The sequence below is a fragment of the Canis aureus genome, chromosome X (genome assembly GCF_053574225.1).
Source record: "Canis aureus isolate CA01 chromosome X, VMU_Caureus_v.1.0, whole genome shotgun sequence".
Taxonomy (NCBI): domain Eukaryota; kingdom Metazoa; phylum Chordata; class Mammalia; order Carnivora; family Canidae; genus Canis; species Canis aureus.
Genome location: NC_135649.1, coordinates 6107864 through 6130760, shown reverse-complemented (window position 1 = coordinate 6130760; position 22897 = coordinate 6107864). Strand labels below are relative to the sequence as shown.

General features: G+C 55.6%; 2 protein-coding genes across 9 annotated transcripts in view; one reads left to right on the top strand and one right to left on the bottom strand.

The window, feature by feature from the left end:
* LOC144308514 (uncharacterized) overlaps nucleotides 1-679 on the bottom strand; it is a 310115-nt gene extending 309436 nt beyond the window's left edge. For 2 of the 5 annotated variants that reach the window (XR_013374990.1, XR_013374983.1), the window contains exon 1: nucleotides 39-356. The gene's annotated coding sequence lies outside the window, so the exon portion shown is untranslated. Of the gene's footprint in view, nucleotides 1-38; nucleotides 357-381 lie in introns of those variants that run through there. The other 3 variants (XR_013374995.1, XR_013374987.1, XR_013374988.1) reach the window with 2 other exon arrangements.
* EOLA1 (endothelium and lymphocyte associated ASCH domain 1) lies at nucleotides 57-22400 on the top strand. 4 transcript variants are annotated; one of them, XM_077889112.1, is made up of 4 exons: nucleotides 60-349; nucleotides 1317-1369; nucleotides 20413-20694; nucleotides 21559-22400. In XM_077889112.1, exons 3-4 carry the CDS (start codon nucleotides 20442-20444, stop codon nucleotides 21780-21782), a joined length of 477 nt encoding a protein of 158 aa, XP_077745238.1. In that variant the 5' UTR covers nucleotides 60-349; nucleotides 1317-1369; nucleotides 20413-20441; the 3' UTR covers nucleotides 21783-22400. The 4 variants fall into 4 exon arrangements, with proteins under 4 accessions (XP_077745235.1, XP_077745238.1, XP_077745236.1 ...); XM_077889109.1 differs by lacking the exon at nucleotides 1317-1369 and having other exon boundaries at nucleotides 57-191; XM_077889110.1 differs by lacking the exon at nucleotides 1317-1369 and having other exon boundaries at nucleotides 61-349.
* Nucleotides 22401-22897: the final 497 nt, after the last annotated feature.

Genomic DNA, 22897 nt, shown 5'->3' with positions numbered 1-22897 from the left:
CCACGCCCCCAAGCTCGCCCCGCCCCGCCCCTTCTCACCGAACCCTCGCCCCACCCCGTTGTTTCTTCCTTCCGGTTCCGCTCAGGCCGCCGGCGTCTACCTCCCGGTCCAGCCTGATCCTCCCGCGCGAGTCGGGGCCGCGTGAGTCCAACGACGTCTAGCGGCCGGGGCCTGCGCGCCTATGTGCGTGTGTACGTAAGTGCGTGTGTACGGAACTGCTTGGCTGCGTGCCTACGGGCTTGCGCACGAGCCTTCTGCGTACCCCCGTGGGCGCGTAAGGACGTACGTGGGTTCGAGCCGGCGTACGCCACGCAAAGAAAGGACGCCGGCGTCTGAGCGAGCCTATCAGGTGAGGGGCCGGTGGCGCCTGTCGCCTGTCACCTGTCGGTGGTCCCCGGTGCTGGGCCGCAGCGATGGCGGGACAGTCCCGACGCGGGCAGGGCGCTCTGTCGTCTCTCCGCGGCCCGCCTCGTCTCCTCGCCTGAGCGTGGGGGGGGGGGGTGGTCCTCCGCGCCCTGGGACTGCCAGGTGGGCCTAGCGCACCCTTGGCTCGCTTGGCCGGTGGGACAGGTGCCCGGAGGCCCGCCCCCACCCTTTGCGAGGGGAGCCAGGAAGCCTTTGTGGCTCCCGCCTGCTTCACCTGGCGTGGGACAGTACCACTGGGCTGGGGTTTCCCGGACTCGGGGAGCGGGGCTGGGCGGGGGGGGGGGTCTGGGAGCATGCGCAGAGCGGCCCAGGCCACCATTCCCTGCCCCCTTCCCCCGCCCCAATCAAAAGGCCCCCCATGTTTCTAAGTGCATATACCAGAGAAGGATGTGTGCGCCAAGAAACGGAGCGTGCTGGTCCACGCGGACCACTCTGCCCTCACTGTGCCCCTCCTCGCCTCCCCCTGGGCCCCCAGGCTGTGACCTGCCTCACCGAGGACCCCGGCTGTGCGGCGTTGAGCTGCTTGCCCTTGGCACTCATCCCCGTGGGGCCTACTCAGGATTTTATTGAGGGGAACCGGATTGCAGGGCCCCCAAATCTTGTGACGGTGGAAGGGGGGTGGTGTCTTCTTTCTCCTGTTGGGTACGGGGTGGGCTAGGCTGTGAGAACATGATCTGCTTACGTGAAATGATTTTCTCTGCTCCTGGCTGGGGCATGATTAGCAGAACCAAACCGTGAGGGGTGATTCCCATCTGGTGGGCCCTCCTCAGTGCCGGTGGCCCCCCCATCCCTGCTGAGTAGAAAGCCTGTTCTGGCATGTTAGCCAACATTGTCGTCTTGTACGTAAAGAGTTTTTCTCCTCCACCCACCGACCCCCAATCCTTGTGCAGGTGAAGAAGCCCAGAGAAGTGGAATAGCGTTTCCTCCTCAGGCCACAAAGCAGGTACTCTGCATGCTGAGGCAGGAGGGCACCTGTTACAGATCCATCCCTCTAGGGGCTCCCCCAACACAGTTCAGTTGTCCTGGTGAGAAAAGGATTGGCCAAAACCCTGAATGGCAGACATGAGGCAAAACTGCAGTCCACTTACATGCCCCAGTACAAGAAAGAGAAAGGGCCAGGCCGCGCTGGGGGGAGGGGGAGGACATCCAGCCTCCCTCGTGAATAATCCTTCGCCAGTGACCAGGGCGACCCTTTGTCACCCATCGGGTTGGCAAGGGGTGAGCAGAGTAACCGTGCTCAGGGCCGACAGCCGAGTGAGGAAACGGAGCCCTTGCCCGTGGTGGGTGGAGCATACACAGGTGAGCCTTGGTGGAAGGCCGTGTGCAGGCATGTGTCAGCATCTCAGACACCCCTGCCGTGACCCTAGCCGCCTTCTAAACAAGTCCTATGCCAGTGAGTGTTTGTGAGGATGTCCTCTGTAGTGGCGGAAAGTGCAAAGCAGCCTGCGACTCTCCGTCAGTAAGGGAGTAGCCAGTAAGTTGTGGGACAGCCGACAACGGGATGCCACACAGGCAGTGAAACATAGGACAGATGGAGATGTCCAGACATGAAGGGATATTCTGGATGTGCCATCGATGGAGAAATCATCGTGCACCCTGTGGAGCTGTCCAGGACACAGCTTCCACCCTCTGTGTTAGCTTGCCAGGGTGGTTGTATTGAACTACCGCAGACTGGGTGGCTTAGACAACAGAAATGAATTGTCTCCCACTTCTGGGGGCTGGGAGTCCAAGCTCAAGGCGTCGGCTGAATATGCCTCCTCTGAGAGCTGGGAGACAATGTGTTCCACCCTGCCCCCCAGCGTCTGGTGATTTGCCGGCCACCTTTGGCATCCCATGGCTTCTAGATCTCGCCTGCGTCCTCACAAGCCTGTCTGTGATTGTATACGGACACCAGTCATACTGGGTGAGGGTCCATGCAACTGAGCTCATGGGCACTTCAGTACTTCTGTAAGGAGCACTTCCTTCTATATATGGGGCTACTTTTGGAGGACCCAGGGAGTGAGACTTCCAACACAAATTTGGCAGGGATGTAATGCAACCCGTAACAACCTAGAAAGGACCTGAGGGAGGGATGGACTTGGAATCTTCCAGAAATGGAAGGAAGGACGTTATGGCTGCAGGATGGTGAGTAGAGGGGAAAAGAGAGCAGATGACCTAGGGGATGGGGTGCTCATCATGGGGGGTCTTTGGGTCCTGGTGATAGGTGTGGATCTGTCCTGGAGAGGACAGGACTCCCCTAGAAGGCTTAGACAGGGAAGTCATGTGATAGAATCACTCCTGCCCCAGAATCACTCTGGCCACGGTGCAGACACTACACTGCTCTGGGCCAGCAGTGACGCAGCAGGTGAGCAGGACACCACTTGAGTGCTAAATGGGACCTTGAGAGCTTTAGACTTGGATTTTGCCCATGAAGAAGAAGGGGAGCAGACAGGCTCTGAGTAGGTTTGGGAGGAGATTAGGATTTGGACCATGGAGATGATGGACAGGGGTCAAGCTCTGAGTAGGATTTGGACCAGACTAGGCTTGTGGCCATGGATACGACGCAGAGGGGTCAGGCGATGAGTAGGGTTGGGGCCTACTGGGAGTGTGGCCATGTGGACCATTGAGACGGGTCAGGCTCTGAGTAGGTTTGTGGCCAGAATGGGTAGTGACCATGAAGAACATGAAGAGGGGACACACTGTGAGTAGGTTGGGGGCCAGACTGGGATTGTGGCCGTGGAAACGAGGGAGAGGGGTCGGGCACTGAATAGGTTGGGGCCCAGACTAGGATTTTGTACATGGAGACGATGAAGAGGGGTCAGCTCAGAGTAGGTTTGGGGCCTACCGGGATTGCCACCCTGAGGACCAAGGAGGGATCAGGCTCCGGGTAGGTTTGGCAAAAGACTAGGATTGTGACCATGGAGAAGATGGAGAGGGCTGAGGCTCTAAGTAGGTTTGGGGCAAGGCTAGGATTGTGAGCATGGACACAATGGAGAGGGGTCAGGTTCTGAGTTGGTTTGAGAGCAGACAAGGATTGTAGCCTGGAGAGCATGATGAGGCTTCAGGGTCTGAGTAGGTTTTCAGTCAGAGTAGGATTGTGGCCCTGGGGAACGTGGAGAGGAGTCATGCTCTGATTAGGTTACGGGGCCAGACTTGGATTGTGGCCATGGGGATCATGGAGAGGGGTCAAGCTCTGACTGGGTTTCGGGGAAGATGAGGATTCTGGCCATGGAGACATAGGAAAAGGGTCAGGCTATAAGTAGGTTTTGGGCTAGACTCTGGCTGTGGCCATGGAGACAATGAAGAGGGATTAGGCTCTCGGTGGATTTGGCGCCACACTGGGATTGCAGCCACGTGGACCACGGAGAGGGGTCAGGCATGTAGTAGGATGGGAACCTGACTGGGAGTGTGTCCATGGAGATGATTGCAAGGGGTTGGCCCTGAGTAGGTTTTGGTAAAGATTAGTATTAGGGCCATGGGGACCATGGAGAGGGGTCAGGCTCTGAGTAGGGTTGGGGGCAGATTTTGATTCTGGCCAAGGAGATGATGGACAGGGGTCAAGCTCTGAGTTGGTTTGGGACCAGACTAGGTTTGTGGCCATGGATACGATGCAGAGGGGTCAGACTCTGAGTAGGTTTGGGGCCTACTGAGAGTGTGGCCATGTGGACCATGGTGAGGGGTCAGGCTCTGAGTAGGGTTGGGGCCTACTGGGATTGTGGCCATGTAGACCATGGCAAGTGGACAGGCTCTGAGTCAGGTTGGGGCCTACAGGGATTGTGGCCATGTGTACCATGGAGATGGGACAGGCTCCGAATACAGTTGGGGCCTACTGGGATAAGGCCATGTGGACTATGGAGAGGGGTCAGGCTCTGAGTAGGGTTGGGGACAGATTAGGATTCTGGCCATGGAGACGATGAAGAGCGTTCAGGCTCTGAGTAGGTTTGTTGCCAGACAGAAACCGTGGATATGTGGACGAGGGAAAAGGATCATGCTCTGAATAGGGTTGGGTCCAGCCTGAGATTGTGGCCACGGGAACCATGAAGATAGCTCTGACTGAGTAGGTTTGGGAGCAGACTAGGATTTTGGCCTAGAAACAATGGAGAGGAGTCAGGCACTGAGTAGGATTGGGGCCAGACTGGGATTGTAGCCACGGGGACAATGGCGAGGGGTTAGGCTCTAGATTTGAGATCAAACTAGGATTGTGGCTATCGGTCCATGGAGGGGTCACACTCTGAGTAGGTTTGGGGCCAGACTGAGCTGGAAGCCATCCGGACCATGGAGAGGATGCAGGTTCTGAGTACATTTGGAGCCTGACTGGTATTGGGGTATGTGGACCGTAGAGAGGGGTCAGGCCTTGGGTAGGTTTGCGGCCAGACTAGTATTCTGGCCTTGGAAACCATGGAGACAGGTCGGGCTCTGAGTAGTTCTGGGGCCAGACTATGATTGTGGGCACGAAGACAATGCAGAGGTGACCGACCGTGAGTAGGCTTGGGGCCAGACTCTATTTGAATGCATGGGGACCATGGACAGAGGTCAGGCTCTGAGTAGGTTGAGGGAACTAGGTTTCTAACTGTGGTAACCGTTATAAGGGGTCAAGCTCTGAGTAGGTTTGTGGCCAGAATTGGTTGTCTCCATGAAGACCTTGAAGAGGAGACACGCTGTGAGAAGGTTGGGGGCTAGACTGGAATGTGGCCATGGAAATGAAGGAGAGGGGTTGGGCGCTGAATAGGTTGGGGCCCAGATTAGGATTTTGTCCATGGAGACAAGAAGAGGGGTCAGATCCGAGTAGTTTTGGGGCCTACTGGGATTGCCACCCTGGGGACAAAGGAGGGATCAGGCTGTGAGTAGGTTTGGCAAAAGACTAGGATTGTGACCATGGAGAAGATGGAGAGGGGTGAGGCTTTAAGTAGGTTTGGGGCAAGGCTAGGATTGTGACCACAGACACGATGGAGAGGGGCCTGGTTCTGAGTTGGTTTGAGAGCAGGCAAGGATTCTAGCCTGGAGAGCATGAGTCTTCAGGGTCTGAGTAGGTATGTAGTCAGAGTAGGATTGTTGCCTGGGGACTGTGGAGAGGAGTTTTGCTCTGATTCGGCTAGGGGCTAGACTTGGATTGTGGCCTTGGGGAACATGAAGAGGGGTCAAGCTCTGAATAGGTTTCAGGGCAGATGAGGATTCTGGCCATGGAGACATAGGAAAAGGGTCAGGCTATAAGTCGGTTTTGGGCTAGACTATGACTGTGGCCATGTGGACGATGAAGGGTGATCAGGCTCTCAGTAGATTTGGCGCCACACTGGGAATATAGCCATATGGACCAAGGAGAGGGGTCAGGCATCGAGTCAGATGTGAGCCTAGTGGGATTGTGGCCATGGATATGATTGCAAGGGGGTGGCCCTGAGTAGGTTTGGGTATAGATTAGCATTCTGGCCATGGGGACAATGGAGAGGGGTCAGGATCTGAGAAGGGTTGGGGCCTACTGGGAGTGTGGCCATGTGGACCATGCAAAGGGGTCAGGCTCTGAGTAGGGTTGGGGCCTACTGCGAGTGTGGCCATGTCCACCATGGAGAGAGGTCAGGCTCTGAGTACGGTTGGGGCCTACTGAGATTGTGGCCACGGGCACCATCAAGATCGGTCAGGCTCTGAGTATGGTTGTGGGCAGATTAAGATTCTGGCCACGGAGACAATGAAGACTGTTCACGCTCTTAGTAGGTTTGGTGCCAGGCAGACTGTGGATTGTGGAAGAGGGAGAAGGATCATGGTCTGAGTAGGGTTGGGTCCAGCCTGAGATTGTGGCCATGAAACCATGGTGAAAGTTCTGACTGTGAGTGGGTTTAAAAGCAGACTAGGATTTTGGTCATAGAGACAATGGGTAGGGGTCATGCGCTGAGTGGGATTGGGGCCACCCTGGGATTGTATCCTTGGGAACCATGGAGAGGGGGGCTCTAGATTTGAGGGCAAATTAGGATTGTGTCTATCGGTCCATGGAAGGGTCTCACTCTGAGTAGGTTTGGGGCCAGACGAGCTGGAAGCCATCCAGAACATGGAGTGGATGCAGTCTCTTAGTTCATTTGGAGTGTGACTGGTATTAGGATACGTGGACTGTAGAGAGGGGTCAGGCCCTGGGTAGGTTTGGGGGCAAACTAGCATTCTGGCCTGGGAAATCATGAAGAGGGGTCAGGCTCTGAGTAGTTTTGGAGCCAGACTGCGAATGTGCCAAAAGTACTATGGAGAGGTGACTGACCCTGAGTAGGTTTGGGGCCAGACTCTATTTGAATGCATGGGGACCATGGAGAGAGGTATGGCTCTGAGTACGTTGAGGGAACTATGTTTATAACCGTGGCAACATTGATGAGGGGTCAAGCTCTGAGTATGATTGTGGTCAGAATGGGTTGTGGCCATGAGCGCCTTGATGAGGGGACACCCTGTGAGTAGGTTGGGGCCCAGATTGGGATTGTGGCCATGGTAATGAGGAAGAGGGGTGGGGCACTGAATAGGTTTGGGCCCAGACTAGGATTTTGTCCATTGAGACAGTGAAGGGGAGGGAGCTCAGAGTAGGTTTGGGCCCTACTGGGATTGCCACCCTGGGGACCAAGAAAGGATCATCGGACTCTGAGTCGATTTTGTGAAAGACTAGGTTTGTTACCGGGGAGATGATGGAGACTGTTGAGGCTCTAAGTAGGTTTGGGGCCTATTGGGAGTGTGGCCATGTGGACCACAGAGAGGGGTCAGGCTCTGAGTAGGGTTGGGTCCTACTGGGATATTGGCCTTGTCGACCATGGAGAGGGTCAAGGCTCTGATTAAGTTTGGGACCAGACTAGGTTTGTGACCATGGATATGATACAGAGGGGGCAGGCTGTGAGTAGGTATGGGACCTACTGGGATTGTGACCATGTGGACCATGGAGAGGGGTCAGGCTCTGAGTTGGATTGGGGCCTACTGGGATTGTGGCTCTGTGAACCATGGAGAGTGGTCAAGCTCTGAGTAGGGTGTGGGGCAGTTTAGGGTTCTGGCCAGGGAGGTGATGGATAGGGGTCAAGCTCTCAGTTGGTTTGGACCAGACTAGGTGTGGCCATGGATATGATGCAGAGGGGTCAGGCTCTGAGTAGGTTTGGGGCCTACTGGGATTGTGGCCATGTGGACCATGGAGAGGGGTCAGGCTCTGAGTTGGGTAGGGGCCTACCGGGATTGTGGCCATATGGACCATGGAGAGGGGTCAGGCTTTAAGGAGGGTTGTGGGCAGATAGAAAATGTGGATATGTGGACAATGGAGAAGAATCATGCTCTTAGTAGGGTTGGATCCAGTCTGAGATTGTGTCCAGGGGAACCATGGAGACAGGTTTGACTGTGAGTAGGTTAGGGGGAGACTAGGATTTTGGCTATAGAGATATTGGAGAGGAGTCAGGCACTGAGTCGGATTGGGGCCAGCCTGGGTTTGTGGCCATGGAGATGATTGCAAGAGCTTGGCCCTGAGTTGGATTGAGTATAGATTCGTATTGTAGCCATGTAGACCATGGAGCGGGGTCATGCTCTGAGGAGGGTGGGGTCAGATTAGGATTCTGGCCAAGGAGATGATAGACGGGGATCACGCTCTGAGTCGGATTGTGAGCAGACTAGGATTGTGGCCACGGATATGATGCAGAGGGGTCAGGCTCTGAGTAGGGTTGGGGCCTCCTGGGATTTTGGCCATGGGGAACATGGAGTGGGGTCATGCTCTGAGGAGGGTGGGGGTGACATTAGGTTTCTGGCAATCGAGAAGGTGGGCCGGGTCAAGCTCTGAGTCAGGTTGTGAGCAGACTAAGATTGTAGCTATGGATACAATGCAGAGGAGTCAGGCTCTGGGTAGGTTGGGGCCTCCTGGGATTTTGGCCATGTGGACCATGGAGAGGGATCAGGCTGAGTAGGGTTGGGGGCAGACAGAGTGTGGATATGTAGACGAGGGAGAAGGATCATGGTCTGAGTAGGGTTGGGTCCAGCCGGAGATTGCAGCCACGGGAACCATGGAGAGAGGTCTGACTGTGGGTACGTTTAGGAGCAGACTAGGATTTTGGTCACAGAGACAATGGAGGGGGGTCAGGCCCTGATGAGTAGGATTGGGACCAGCCTGGCATTGTAGCCTTGGGAAACATGGAGAGGAGAGGGGTTAGGCTCTAGATTTGAGGGCAAACTATGATTGTGTCTGTCAGGAAATAGAGGGGTCACACTCTGAGTAGGTTTGGGGACAGACTCAGCTGGAAGCCATATGGACCATGGAGAGCATGCAGGCTCTTAGTTACTTTGGAACGTGATTGCTATTAGGATATGTGGACCATAGAGAGGGGTCAGGCATGGGTAGGTTTGGGAGGAGACTAGCCTTGGAAACCATGAAGAGAGTCAAGCACTGTGTAGGTTTGGCACCAGACTGCAAATGTGGCCACAAGTACTATGGAGAGGTGACTGACCCTGAGTAGGTTTGGGGCCAGTCTGTAATGGAATGCATGGGGACCATGGAGAGAGGTCAGGCTCTGAGTAGGTTGAGGGAACTGGGTTTGTAACCATGGCAGCCTTGATGTGAGGTCAAGGTCTGAGTAGGTATGTGGCCAGAATGGGTTGAAGCCATGATGGCCTTGCAGAGGGGAAACACTGTGAGTAGGTTGGGGGCCAAACTGGGATTGTGGCCATGGTAACGAGGGAGAGGGGTGGGACACTGAATAACTTGGTGCCCAGACTAGGATTTTGTCCATGGAGACAGTGAAGGGCAGTGATCTCAGAATAGGTTTGGGGCCTACTGGGATTGCCACCTTTGGGACCAAAAGAGATCATCAGGCTCTGAGTCGATGTCGTGAAAGACTACGTTTGTGACCTGGAAGATGATGGAGACGGTTGAGGCTCTAAGTAGGTTTGGGGCCTACTGGGATTGTGGCCATGTGAACCTTGGAGACGGGTGAGACTCTCAGTAGCATTGAGTCCTACTGAGATATTGGCCTTTGGACCATGGAAAGGGGTCAGGTTCTGAGTAGGGTTGGGTCCTACTGGGATATTGGCCTTGACCATGGGGAGGGGTCAGTCTCTGTAGGTTTGGGGTCAGACTGCAAATGTGGCCACAAGTACTATGGTGAGGTGACGGACCCTGAGGTGGTTTGGGGTCACTCTATTGGAATGCATGGGTCCATGGAGAGAGTTCAGGCTCTGAGTAGGTTGAGGGAACTAGGTTTGTAACCATGGCAACCTTGATGTGGGGTCAAGGTCTGAGTAGGTTTTTGGGCCAGAATGTGTTGTAGCCATGATGGCCTTGAAGAGGGGACACCCTGTTAGTAGGTTGGGGGGCCAGACTGGGATGGTGGCCATGGTAACAAGGGAGAGGGTTGGGACACTGAATAAGTTGGTGCCCAGACTAGGATTTTGTCCATGGAGACAATGAAGGGGAGGGAGCTCAGAGTAGGTTTGGGGCCTACTGGGATTGCCCCCCTGGGGACAACGGAAGGGGCAGTCTCTGAGTAGGTTTGGTGAAAGACTAGGATTGTGACCAGGGAGACAATGGAGAGGGTTGAGGCTCTGAGAAGGGTTGGGGCAACCCGGGGTATCAGCCTGTGGATCATAGAGAGGCGTCAGGCTCTGAGTAGGTTTGGGGTCTGATTAGGATTCTGGCCAAGGAAATGATGGACAGGGCTCAAGCTCTGAGTGGATTGTGACCAGAGTAGGTCTTTGGCCCTGGATACCACGCAGAGGAGTCCGGCTCTGAGTAGAGTAGGGGCCTCCTGGATTTTGACCATGCGGACAATGGAGAGGCGTCAGGCTCTGAGTAGTTTTTGGGGCAGACTACGAATGTGGCCACATGTACTAAAGAAAGGTGACTGACCCTGGATAGGTTTGGGGCCAGGCTCTATTTGAATAATGGGGACCATGGAGACAAGTATGACTCTGAGTAAGTTGAGGGAACTATGTTTGTAACCATGGCAACCTTGATGAGGGGTTAAGCTCTGAGTAGGTTTGTGGCCAGAATGGATTGTGGCCATGAGGTCCTTGAAGAAGTGACACCCTGTGCATAGGTTGGGGTCCAGACTTTGTCGCCATGGTAACAAGGAAGAGAGGTGGGGTACAGTATAGGTTTGGGCCCAGACTAGGATTTTGTCCATTGAGACAGTGAAGGGGAGGGAGCTCAGAGTAGGTTTGGGGCCTACTGAGATTGCCACCATGGGGACCAATAGGCATCCTCAGGCGCTGAGTCGATTTTGTGAAAGGCTAGGTTTGTGACGAGGGAGACAATGGAGAGGGTTGAGGCTCTAAGTACGTTTGTGGCCTACCTAGGTTGTGTCCAGGTGGACAATGCAGAGGGGGCATTCTCTTAGTCGATTGGGTCCTACTGGGATATTTGTCTAGTGGACCATGGAGAGGGGACAGGCTCTGAGATGGTTTGGGGCCAGACTTCGAATGTGGCGACAAGAGCTATGGAGAGGTGACTGACCCTGAGTAGGTTTGGGGCCAGTCTCTATTGGACTGCACAGGGACCATGTCTCGAGAGAAGTCAGGCTCTGAGTTGGTTGAGGGAACTAGCTTCGTTACCATGGCAACCCTGATGTGGTTGTCAAGGTCTGAGTAAGTTTGTGGCCAAAATAGGTTGTAGCCATGATGGCCTTGAAGAGGAGACACCCTGTGCGTAGGTTGGGTGCCAGACTGGGATTGTGGCCATGGAAACAGTGAAGGGGAGTAAGCTCAGAGTAGGTTTCGGCCTATTGGGAATGCCAGCTTTCGGACCAAAAGAGATCCTCAGGCTCAGAGTCGATTTGTGAAAGAGTACATTTGTGACCAGGGAGTCGATGGAGACTCTTGTGGCTCTAAGTAGGTTTGGGGCCTACTCGGATTGTGGCCCCGTGGACCTGGGAGAGGGGTCAGGCTCTGAGTATGGTTGAGTCCTCCTGGGATATTGGCGTTTTGGACCATGGAGAGGGGTCAGGCTCTGAGTAGGTATGGGGCGAGACTGCGAATGTGGCCGCAAGGTCTATGGAGAGGTGACTGACCCTGAGTAGGTTTGGGGCCAGTCTCTATTGAAATGCATGGAGACAGGTCAGGCTCTGGGTAGCTTGAGGCAACTTGGTTTGTAACCATGGCAACCTTGAGGTGGGGGTCAAGGGATGAGTAAGTTTGTGGCCAGAATGGGTTGTAGCCATGATGGCCTTGAAGAGGGGACACCCTGTGCGTAGGCTGGGGACTAGAGTGGGATTGTGGCCATGGAGTCCGTGAGGGGAGTGAGCTTAGAGTAGGTTTCGGGCCTACTGAGATTGCCACCTTTGGGACCAAAAGAGATCATCCGGCTCTGAGTCAATTTCGTGGAAGACTACGTTTGTGACCAGGGAGACGATGGAGACGGTTGAGGCTCTAAGTAAGTTTGGGGCCCACTCAGACTGTGTCCATGTGGACTTTGGAGAGGGGTCAGGCTCTGAGTAGGTTTCTGGCCAACTGCGAATGTGGCTACAAGTACTATGGAGAGGTGACTGACCCTGAGTCGGTTTGGGGCCAGTCTCTATTGGAATGCATGGGGACCAAGGAGAGAGGTCAGGCTCTGGGTAGTTTGAGGCAACTTGGTTTGTAACCATGGCAACCTTGATGTGGCTTCAAGCTCTTGAGTAGGTTTATAGCCAAAATGGGTGGATGCCATGATGGCATAGAAGAGGGGACACCCTGTGTGTAGATTGGGGACTAGAATTGGATTGTGGCCATGGTAAGGAGGGAGAGGGTTGGGGCACTGAATAGGTTGCGGCCCAGACTAGTATTTTCTCCATTGAGACAGTGAAGGGGAGGGAGCTCAGAGTAGGTTTCGGGCCCGCTGGGATTGCCACCGTGGGGACCAAAAGGCATCCTCAGGCTCTGAGTCAGTTTCGTGAAAGGCTAGGTGTGTGACGAGGAAGACGATGGAGAGGGTTGAGGCTCTAAGTACGTTTGCAGCCTCCTCTGGTTGTGTCCAGGTGGATCATGCAAGGGGTCATTCTCTTAGTAGGTTTGGGTCCTACTGGGATATTAGTAGTGGTCCATGGAGAGGGGACAGGCTCTGAGAAGTTTTGGGGTCAGACTTCAAATGTGGCGACAAGAGCTATGGAGAGGTGACTGGCCCTGAGTAGGTTTGGGGCCAGTCTCTATTGGACTGCACAGGGACCATGTCTCAAGAGAGGTCAGGCTCTGAGTGGGTTGAGGGAACTAGATTCGTAACCATGGCAACCCTGATGTGGGGGTCAAGGTCTGAGTAAGTTTGTGGCCAGAATGGGTTGTAGCCATGATGGCCCTTGAAGGGACACCCTGTGCGTAGGTTGGGTGCCAGAATGGGATTGTGGCCATGGAAACAGTGAAGGGGAGTGAGCTCAGAGTAGGTTTCGGGCCTACTGGGATTGCCACCTTTGGGACCAAAAGAGATCGTCAGGCTCTGAGTCGATTTGTGAAAGAGTACATTTGTGACCAGGGAGTCGATGGAGACTCTTGTGGCTCTACGTAGGTTTGGGGCCTACTCGGATTGTGGCCCTGTGGACCTGGGAGAGGGGTCAGGCTCTGAGTACGGTTGAGTCCTCCTGGGATATTGGCCTTTTGAACCATGGAGAGGGGTCAGGCTCTGAGTAGGTATGGGGCGAGACTGCGAATGTGGCCCTAGATCTATGGAGTGGTGACTGACCTGAGTAAGTTTGGGGCCAGTCTCTATTGGAGTGCATGGAGACCATGGAGAGAGGTCAGGCTCTGGGTAGCTTGGGGCAACTTGGTTTGTAACCATGGCAACCTTGATGTGAGTTCAAGCTCTCAGTAGGTTTGTGAAAAAATGGGTGGAAGCCATGATGGCCTTGAAGAGGGGACACCCTGTGTGTAGGTTGGGTACTAGAGTGGGATTGTGGCCATAGTAAGGAGGGAAAAGGGTGGGGCACTGAGTAGGTTGTGGCCCAGACTAGTATTTTGTCCATTGAGACAGTGAAGGGGAGGGAGCTCAGAGTAGGTTTGGGGCCCGCTGGCATTGCCACCTTGGGGACCAAAAGGCATCCTCAGGCTCTGAGTCGATTTCTTGAAAGGCTAGGTTTGTGACGAGGGAGGCAATGGAGAGGGTTGAGGCTCTAAGTACGTTTGCGGCCTAATCTGCTTGTGTCCAGGTGGACCATGGAGAGGGGTCATTCTCTTAGTAGGTTTAGGTCCTACTGGGATATTTGTCTAGTGGACCATGGAGAGGGGACAGGCTCTGAGAAGGTTTGGGGCCAGACTTCAAATATGGCCACAAGAGCTATGGAGAGGTGACTGGCCCTGTGTATGTTTGGGGCCAGTCTCTATTGAACTGCACAGGGACCATGTCTCAAGAGAGGTCAGGCTCTGAGTGAGTTGACCGTACTAGGTTCGTAACCATGGCAACCCTGATGTGGGGGTCAAGGACTGAGTAAGTTTGTGGCCAGAATGGGTTGTAGCCATGATGGCCTTGAAGAGGGGACACCCTGTGCGTAGTTTGGGTGCCAGACTGGGAATGTGGCCATGGAAGCATTGAGGGAAGGAGCTCAGAGTAGGTTTTGGGCCTAATGTGATTGCCACCTTTGGGACCAAAAGAGATCGTCAGGCTCTGAGTCGATTTGTGAAAGAGTACATTTGTGACCAGGGAGTCGATGGAGACTGTTGTGGCTCTAAGTAGGTTGGGGCCTACTCGGATTGTGGCCCTGAGGACCTCGGAGAGGTGTCAGGCTCTGAGTACAGTTGAGTCCTCCTGGGATATTGGCGTTTTGGACCATGGAGAGGGGTCAGGCTCTGAGTAGGTTTGTGGCCAACTGCGAATGTGGCTACAAGTACTATGGAGAGGTGTCTGACCCTGAGTCGGTTTGGGGCCAGTCTCTATTGGAATGCATGGGAACCATGGAGAGAGGTCAGGCTCTGGGTAGCTTGAGGCAACTTGGTTTGTAACCATGGCAACCTTGATGAGAGATCAAGCTCTGAGTAGGTTTGTGGACAAAATGGGTGGAAGCCATGATGGCCTTGAAGGGGGGACACCCTGTGTTTAGACTGGGGACTAGAGTGGTATTGTGGCCATGGTAAGGAGGGAGAGGGGTGGGGCACTGAATAGGTTGTGGCCTCGACTAGGATTTTGTCCATTGAGACAAGGATGGGAGGGAGCTCAGAGTTGTTTTGGGGCCTGCTGGGATTGCCACCTTGGGGACCAAAAGGCATCCTCAGGCTCTGAGTCGATTTCGTGAAAGGCTAGGTTTGTGACAAGGGAGACGATGGAGAGGGTTGAGGCTCTAAGTACATTTGCAGGCCTACTCAGCTTGTGTCCAGGGGGACCATCTAGAGGGGTTATTCTCTTAGCAGGTTTGGGTTATTGGGATATTTGCCTAGTGGACAATGGAGAGGGGTCAGGCTCTGAGAAGGTTTGGGGCCAGACTGCGAATGTGGCCGCAAGAGCTATGGAGAGGTGACTGGCCCTGAGTAGGCCAGTCTCTATTGGACTGTACAGGGACCATGTCTCGAGAGAGGTCAGGCTCTGACTTGGAACTAGCTTCGTTACCATGGCAACCCTGATGTGGTTGTCAAGGTCTGAGTAATTTTGCGGCCAGAATGGGTTGTATCCGTGATGGCCTTGGAGAGGGGGCGCCCTGTGCGTAAGTTGGGTGCCAGACTGGGATTGTGGCCATGGAAACGTGGTCCAGGATTGGGGCCCTGAATAGGCTGTGTCTCAGGCTAGGATTTTGTCCATGCAGAAAGTGAAGGGGAGGAAGCTCAGAGTTGGTTTGGTGCCTACTGTGATTGCCACCCTGGGGTCCTAGGATGGCGCAGGCTGTGAGTACGTTTGGCAAAATACTAGGATTTTGACCAGGGAGATGAAGGCGAGGGTTGATGCTCTGAGTAGAATTGGGGCTTACTGGAATATTGGACTTGTGGACCATGGAAAGGTGTCAGGCTCTGAGTAGGGTTGGGATCAGATTAGGATTCTGGCCAAGGTGATGATGGACATAGGTGTAGCTCTGCGTAGGTTCGGGACCAGACTAGGTTTGTGGCCATGTGGACTATGAATAGTCTTCAGGCTCTGAATATGTTTGGGGCATACTTGGATTGTGGCCATGTGGACCATGAAGAGGTGTCTGCCTCTGAGTTGGTTTTGGGCCTCCCGGGTTTGTGGCCATGTAGACTATTTAGAGGGGTCAGTCTCTGAATAGGGTTGGGGTCTATTGATATTGTTGCTATGTGGATCGTGGAGGGGGGTCAGGCTCTTAGTTTGGTCCGGGGCAGATTAGTATTCTGGCCATGGTGACAAAGAAAAGGGTTTAGTCTGAGTAGATTTGGTGCCCGACAGAAATTGTGGATATTTGTAGGAGAGAGAAGGGTCATGCTATGAGTAGGTTTGGGTCCAGCCTGAGATTGTGGCTCCAGTCACCATGGTGACATGTCTGAGTGTGAATAGGTTAAGGGCAGGCTAGGATTTGGCCATTGAGACAATGGAGAGGGGTCAGGCACTGGGTAGTATTGGTGCCAGACTGGGATTGTAGCCATGGGGACCATGTAGAGGGGACCATACTATGAGTAGGTTTCGGACCAGACTATATTTACATCCATGGGGACCATGGAGAGGGTCAGGATCTGGGTAGGTTTGGTGTCATATTAGGAATTGGGTCCTGGAGAATATGGAGACATCCCATGCTCTGAGCAGGTTTGGGCTAGCTAGGATGAGGCCGTGAGGAGCATGGAGAGGAATCACGCTCTGAGGAGGTTTTGGGAAAGACTCAGATTGTGGCTATGGAGACAATGGAGAGGGCCAGGCACTGAGTAGCTTGGGGGCACTAGGATTGTCGCCATGGCCTCCATGATGCGGCATCAGGCTCTGCGTAGGATTGTGGCCAAACTATGATTGTGGCCATAGAGACAATGATGAGGGGTCATGCTCTGAGTAGGTTTGGTACCGGACTGGGTTGTGGCCTTGGAGATGATAGAGAGGGGTCAAGATCTGAGTAGCTTTGGCCAGATAAGATTGTCATCATGGGTCCATGCTATAGGGTCTGATTCTGAGTAGATTTGGGGCAAGACTGCAATTGTGGCCATCGAGATGATTGAGAGGGGTCAGACACTGAGTAGTTTGTGGCCTAGACTAGGATTCTGACCATGAGGAACATGAAGAGGTGACTGGCTCTTAGTAGGTTTGGGTCCAGACTAGAATTTTTATTTTCAGGATGATGTAATGGGGTCAGGCTGAGTAGGTTTCAGCCTGGACTGGGTTTGTAGCCAAAGGGACCATGGAGAGGGGTAAGGCTCTAATTAGATTGAAAGACAGGCTGGGATAGTGGTCATGGGGACCATGGAAAGGGATCGGGCTCTGAGTATGTCTGTGCCAGACTAGAATTGTGTAGAGGGGTGAAGCTCATAGCAGGTTATGGACCAGACTGGGATTGTGTCCATAGGGACCATGAAGAGAGTTCAAGTTTTGACTAGATTTCATGAAGATTAGGATTCTGGCCATGGAAATAAAGGAAAGGGGTCATCCTATACGTAGGTTTCAGGCTAGACTCTGATTGTGATTATGGGAATGATGTAGAGGGGTCAGGTCTCAGTAGGTTTGGGTTCACACTGGATTTGTAGCCATGTGGACCATGGAGGGGGGTCAGGCACCGAGTAGGTCGGGATTGTGGATGGAGATGATTATGAGGGGTCAGGCTCTGAGTAGGTTTTGGGCCAGAGTGTGATTTTTGCCATGGAGATAATGGAGAGGTATCAGACTGAGTAGGTTTCAGGGCCAGACTAGGATTTTCACAATGGGGACCATGGAGAGAGTTCAGGCTCCAAATAGGTTTGCAGCCAGACTAGGATTATGGCCATGGGTCCATGGAGAGGGTTCAGGCTCTGAGTATGATTGGGGCCTACTAGGTTCATGGCCATGGCAACCATGGAGATGGGCCATGCTCTGAGTAGGTTTCTGGCCAGTTTCGGATTATGGCCTTAAGGACCATGGAATAGGGCCAACCTCTGAGTATCTTTGGGGACAGACTATGATTGTAGCCATGGAGCGGATGGAGAGGTGTCCATCTGTGAGTAGGCTTCAGTTCAGAATAGGATTCTGGCCATGGGGACCATGAGGACCAGTCAAGCTGTGTGTAGCTTTGCGGCCGGATTAGGATTGGCCATGGAGACGATGTGTAGTGGTCACACTCTGAGTAGGTTTGGGGCCATACTGGGATTGTAGCCAATGGTTGGTTCATGGAGAAGGGTCAGGCTCTGAGTAGGTTTGAGAACTCTGACTAGGTTTGTGGTCATGGAGACCATGTGAGGGGTCAGGCTTTGAGTAGGTTTGGGAGCAGACTTGGATTGTGTCCATGGAGACGATGAAGTGGTGTCAATCTCTGAGTAGGTTTGGCCCCTACTGGGATTGTCGCCATGGGACCAGAGGAGAGGGGTCAGGCTCTGAGTAGGTTTGGGGCCAGACTAGGATTGTGGCCATGGGCCATAAAATGGATTCATATTCTGCATAGGTTGGGGGATTTTGTCCCTGGAGTTGATGGAGAGGGTTCATGCTCTGAGTAGGTTTGGGGCCAGACTCTATTTGTGTCCATGGGGACCATGGAAAGGGGTCATGCTCTGTGTAGGCCTAAGGTCAGAGTAGGAATGTGACTATGGCGACCACGCAGTAGGGTCAGGCTAAGTTTGGGGCAACACTAGCATTGTGGCCATGAAGACAATAGATAGGGTTCAGGCTCAAAGTAGGTGTGGGACCATACTATATTTTTAGCCGTGAGACCATGGATGTGGGTCCAGCTCTGGGTGGTTTTAAGGCCAGACTCAGGTTATGGCCATGGGTCTGTGGTGAGGCGTCAGTATCTGAGTACGTTTGGGGCCAGACTAGTACTGTGGCCATGGCGACCATGGAGAGGCTTCAGGCTCTGAGTAGGTTTTGGGGCTAGATTTGGATTGTAGCCATGGGGACCGGTGCAGGGGGTTCAGACTCTGGGTAGGTTTGGGGCCATACTGGGATTGTGGCCATGGGGACCATGGAGAGTGTTCAGATGCTGAAGGGGTTTGGGGCCAAAGGGATTATGGCCATGGTGCCAATGGAGAGGACTCAGACTCTGGCTAGGCTTGGGGCCGGCCCCACTCACTCTGAGTCCCAGGTGCAGGTAAGGGAACAGGGTCAGCTGCTTCCTCAGGGACCGAACAACAGATTGGTGTTTAAATCCACTTGCAGCGGTATAAGAAGTGGATTTGGGGTGGCGGGGCTTGGGGACCTGAGAGTGTCCTGCCTGTGGACGGTGAGATGAAGTGGGCAGGGCCTGTGTGAAGGGAGGCAGAGCGAGCGAGCGTGCTATGGAGAAGCCTGAGAAGAAGGGACGTAGAGGTGGTCGCCACGTCAGGGCTGTCTGGCCGTGAGTTAGATGAGAACAGAACACCAGGAGGCAGGTCACTGGTGCGTGCGGTGACTACTGTGGAGAGTGGGGGGGGGCAGTGCGTGGTGAAGCAGTAGAGGCTGCAAGGGTAGACCATGGGGACCACTGCTCTGCAGGGGTTTAGAGGAGGCGGCAGGCGCTGGAGGTGTGTGTGGGCTCGGGGGTGTGCTGGGGGGAGTCTGACCCTCGGTGAGGGACTTCCAGGTGTGGGTGTCTGTAAACAGGCCGTCTGCTCAGAGGGATGGGCTGAGGGTGCGTGAGCAGGCACAGACAGGGCCAGGACCTGGAGTGAGCGAGAGGGCCAGGGTCCCGGGCACAGCTGGGGTCACCCGACAGGGCTGCTCAGCTGGAGAGGTGGGGGCAGGCCGTGGCTCTGGGTGTGGGGACAGTGGGTTGGGAAGGGGGCCAGTGTGAGGCAGCTTTTGTGATCACGAGGCCTCGAGTCTGAGAGTGGGTGCGTTTTCTTAAGGGACTGTCGCTGAGGCCGGGCAGATGTAGTTCCGGAACTGGGAGCAGAGCTGGACTGGAGGAGGTGGTGCTCATGGGCCATGTACAGCCCCAGGCCCGATGATGGTGAGGGTGGCGGTGATGGGGAGCCACCCTTTGTAGCCGCCCCATGAGGTGCCGTGTACTGGACTAGGTTCCCTCGGTGACTTGTCAACGATCCTCACAGCCACCCGGGAGCCTGAGGCTCTGGGAGGTGCGGGGGCCCAGCAGGGAGGTTCAGGCCTGGGGCCCCGCACTGCCCACTGCACAGCTGTGTCCTCCCGGGAGGAGGAGGGAGGCGCCCACAATCCAGGTGCGAGGAAGGGGGTGCGTGCTCTCAGATCTTCTGTGATCACAGGCCATGTCTGTCCCTCGGCCCCTCCTTTGCACATATGGAGTGGGGCGATGGTGGTGCTGCCCTCCCGAGGTGTCAGAGGGTTGAGTCCTATGTGCGTGGGTTATGCCCACCCCTAGCACCCGGCATAGACGCAGTGCATGTGGCCCAGTACTGGCCGTCCTCGCTCTTGTGTTTCCTTTCTCTAGGTTCGGGTCGGGGTTGGGGGGGGGTGCCTTTTGATAGTGGAGAGCGGTGGGGCAGGAAGGGGTCACAGGAGGGTCCCACCCAAAGGGATGTGGAGGAGACACCTGCTGGGGCCAGCTGCGATCACAGCGCTGAGCTGAGATGTCAAGGATGTGGGCTCGGCAGCCCCGGGCTGGGCACCGGGAGATGAGTTCAGCAGTGCCTCGGTGGTGGCCACAGGCCCCAAGCGGGTTGGGGTGGGGGCCGTCAGGAGAAGAAGCCAAGCCCGGGACTGTGTGCTGGGAGGCGGCTGCGGCCAGCTGGCTGAGCTGTGAACCCGGGGGCCCTGCCGCTCTGGGTTCTCCTGCCTCAGTGTCCCCTGGGGTGAAACCGAGCCCATGCTCTCCTGGCCAGCTCTCCTCCAGCTGGCCCTGCCCTCCTGGGGGCTCCCAGAGGCTCGGCTGATGGCCAGGTCATCCCGACGCGCAGCCCCTTTCTTGGGGCCTGTCAGCCGACTGTAGGGCTCGAACGAAGGAGTCCGGGTCAGTGGGGTCTTGGGCCGCCCCGGGAACACTGCAGAGCGGTCTGGCCCGTGGTCGGGAGCTCGGAGCACCGAGCGTGGCGCTCGTGGCCATTGGCAGTTCCGTGTTTCCGCAGGCCCGGTGAGGCCCGGGAGCTGGAGGGCCATGCAGTTCGGCTGCCTCTCCTTCCGGCAGCCTTACGCGGGTTTCGTGCTGAATGGCGTGAAGACAGTGGAGACACGTTGGCGTCCAGTGCTGAGCGGCCACCGGAACCGGACCATCGCCATCCACATCGCTCACCGGGACTGGGACGGCGCCACGTGGAGGGAGCTGCTGCTGCAGAGGCTCGGCATGACCCCCACACAGATTCAGGCCCTGCTTCAGGAAGGGGAAAAGTACGGCCGCGGCGTGATAGCTGGCAAGTGCTGGGCAGCAGACGTGGCTCCCACACCCTGAGGGCTCCTCCCCAGGACCAGGCTCAGGAGCTTTCTGGCTTGCCTTCCTTTGAACTGCTAGGCATGTGGGTGGTGCTTTCTGGAAGACTCCCACCTTCCTGGGGGCAGGGGGGCCCTGGGCCGGGGGCGGGGACTTTGCTGAGGCCCCATGACCTCAGGGGAACCCTGCATCTGCTCTGGGCCTCAGGTCCCAGTTTTGATCTGAGAGGCAGGGCCAGGTTCCAGGTCTCCATGTGGGATTTGTCTGTGGGTGTGTACGTGTCCACCCATGTGTCCGCGGATGAGTGTGTGCGTGTGCACACGCGCATAGGTGCGGCAGAGACCATGGGAGGCACCCGGGACCGGCTGTGGGTCGGGGTAGCCTCCTCACTCAGGCTGTTGCTGGCTTCCGGTGCGATGCCCCGCCCCCACTGTCCTGGCGTCCTGGGTAAGTTCCCTAACCCTCGGTGGTGGGTAGGGCCCCACAGCAGCCTCTGCCACCTGCCGAAGTGCTTAGGGACCTGATGGCCCGTGTCTGCCCCTGCCTCCCACCCCACATCGTCTGCTGCCCTAAGCAGTCTGGCTGAGTCCAGCCCATGATCTGGGTGTGCTCATTGAGGACAAGCCCCTCCACTTCACTTCTCTCCCTCCCTCGGCTCCCCCAGCATTCCCTGAGCAGAGTTTGGCATGGCGGAAATGTTTGGTCACAGGGGCCCGGTATCCTCTGCATCCCCTTGGTGAGCCCCTCCTGGTCTCCAGGGCGGGTAACTGTCAGTAACCGTGTCCTCTGCCAGGCGGGCCTGGGTTCCCAGAGGGAAAAACCAGCGTGTGCTTGTCCTTGTGCGCAGGGCTCGTCGATGTTGGAGATACCTTGCTGTGCCCGGCGGACTTAGCTCCTGAGGAGCTGCTGGAACTGGAAACTCAAGCTGTACTGACTGGCCTGGAGCAGAAGTACCTCACCGCACTCTCAAACCCTAGATGGTTGCTGGAGCCCATCCCCGGGAAAGGTGGAAAGGATGTCTTCCAGGTAGACATCCCAGAGCACCTGATCCCCTCGGGGCAGGAGGCCTGAGGCCATTGCAAGGGTACGGAGCCAGCAGTGGGACGCGGACCATCACCACCCTTGGCGCTGCAGACACGGGAAGCGGTCAGGTCTGGCAGTGCCACCGTGCGCTGTTCATGGAAACAGGTGTGTCCACACACGCATGGGGGACAGGTCGGCAGACTTGCCTTGTGAGGTGCTTGCCTGGGTTCCTCGCCAGTCTCAAGGGCTTCGACCCTCAGGAGGAAGGGAGAGCTGCCCTGAAGGCTTTTGCGCTGCCGCTCATTTGGGCCCTGCTGATTTCTTCGTCGTACAAAGAATTACGTCTCAACAGACCCAGTTGGTGTGTCCCCCATCTTTGTTCTGGTCAAAGTCTGGGAATGTTGGAACAGCATCCGGGGGATGTTGTGGGAAGGCTGGGAGCGGGCACTCAAGGAAGGCCCGGGAGTGGCCAGCCACAGACGCCCCTGCTCACAAAGACGAGGATGTCAGACTGAGAAACGGCACCTGTCTTTCCTCGCAAGGGACTCTTGCTGTGTTGACAACACGTCCCATCCCATGGCCCCTGATGTATGCATGTTAGACTCATCGCGTGGCTACTTTGTATGCAAAGAAAGGATCCTCAATACAGCACTGATGGAAAAGTGATGGATTGCGTCATTGTGTGGTTTGTTGTTGTGGTTTTTGTGTGAGGTTTTGTGTGTTGTTGTGGTTGTTACCTGTGAGGACGCCGGGCCACCTGCACCCCCACCAGCCGTTGACTGGAATGGCCTGTCTCTTCTGCGCTGCACTCAAGTGGTCCTGCGTCCCTTGGCGGATGGGGTGGCCCTGCCTTTGAGTGGGCCTCTGTGGAAGGCACCTGGCTCTTTGGCCAGATGCACTCAGCTGCTGACCGGCAACTTCCCGGCATCATGGGGGGAGGGGGTCCCTGAGGAAACCCACCCTCCCCCATTTCAAGATAGGTCAGTGACATAAGGGGACTCTGCCGAGGTCTGGAGGGAGGCTATGCTCAGGTCCCCGCCCCCCCTGGGCTTGCCTCGCCCCTCCCTAGCCGGCTCCTCCGCTGGGTGTGCAAAGATGCTGCTGTTTCAAAGGAAAGAGGACTCTCGGGGGCCAAAACCTGTCCTGGGCCAGGACTCCCAGCC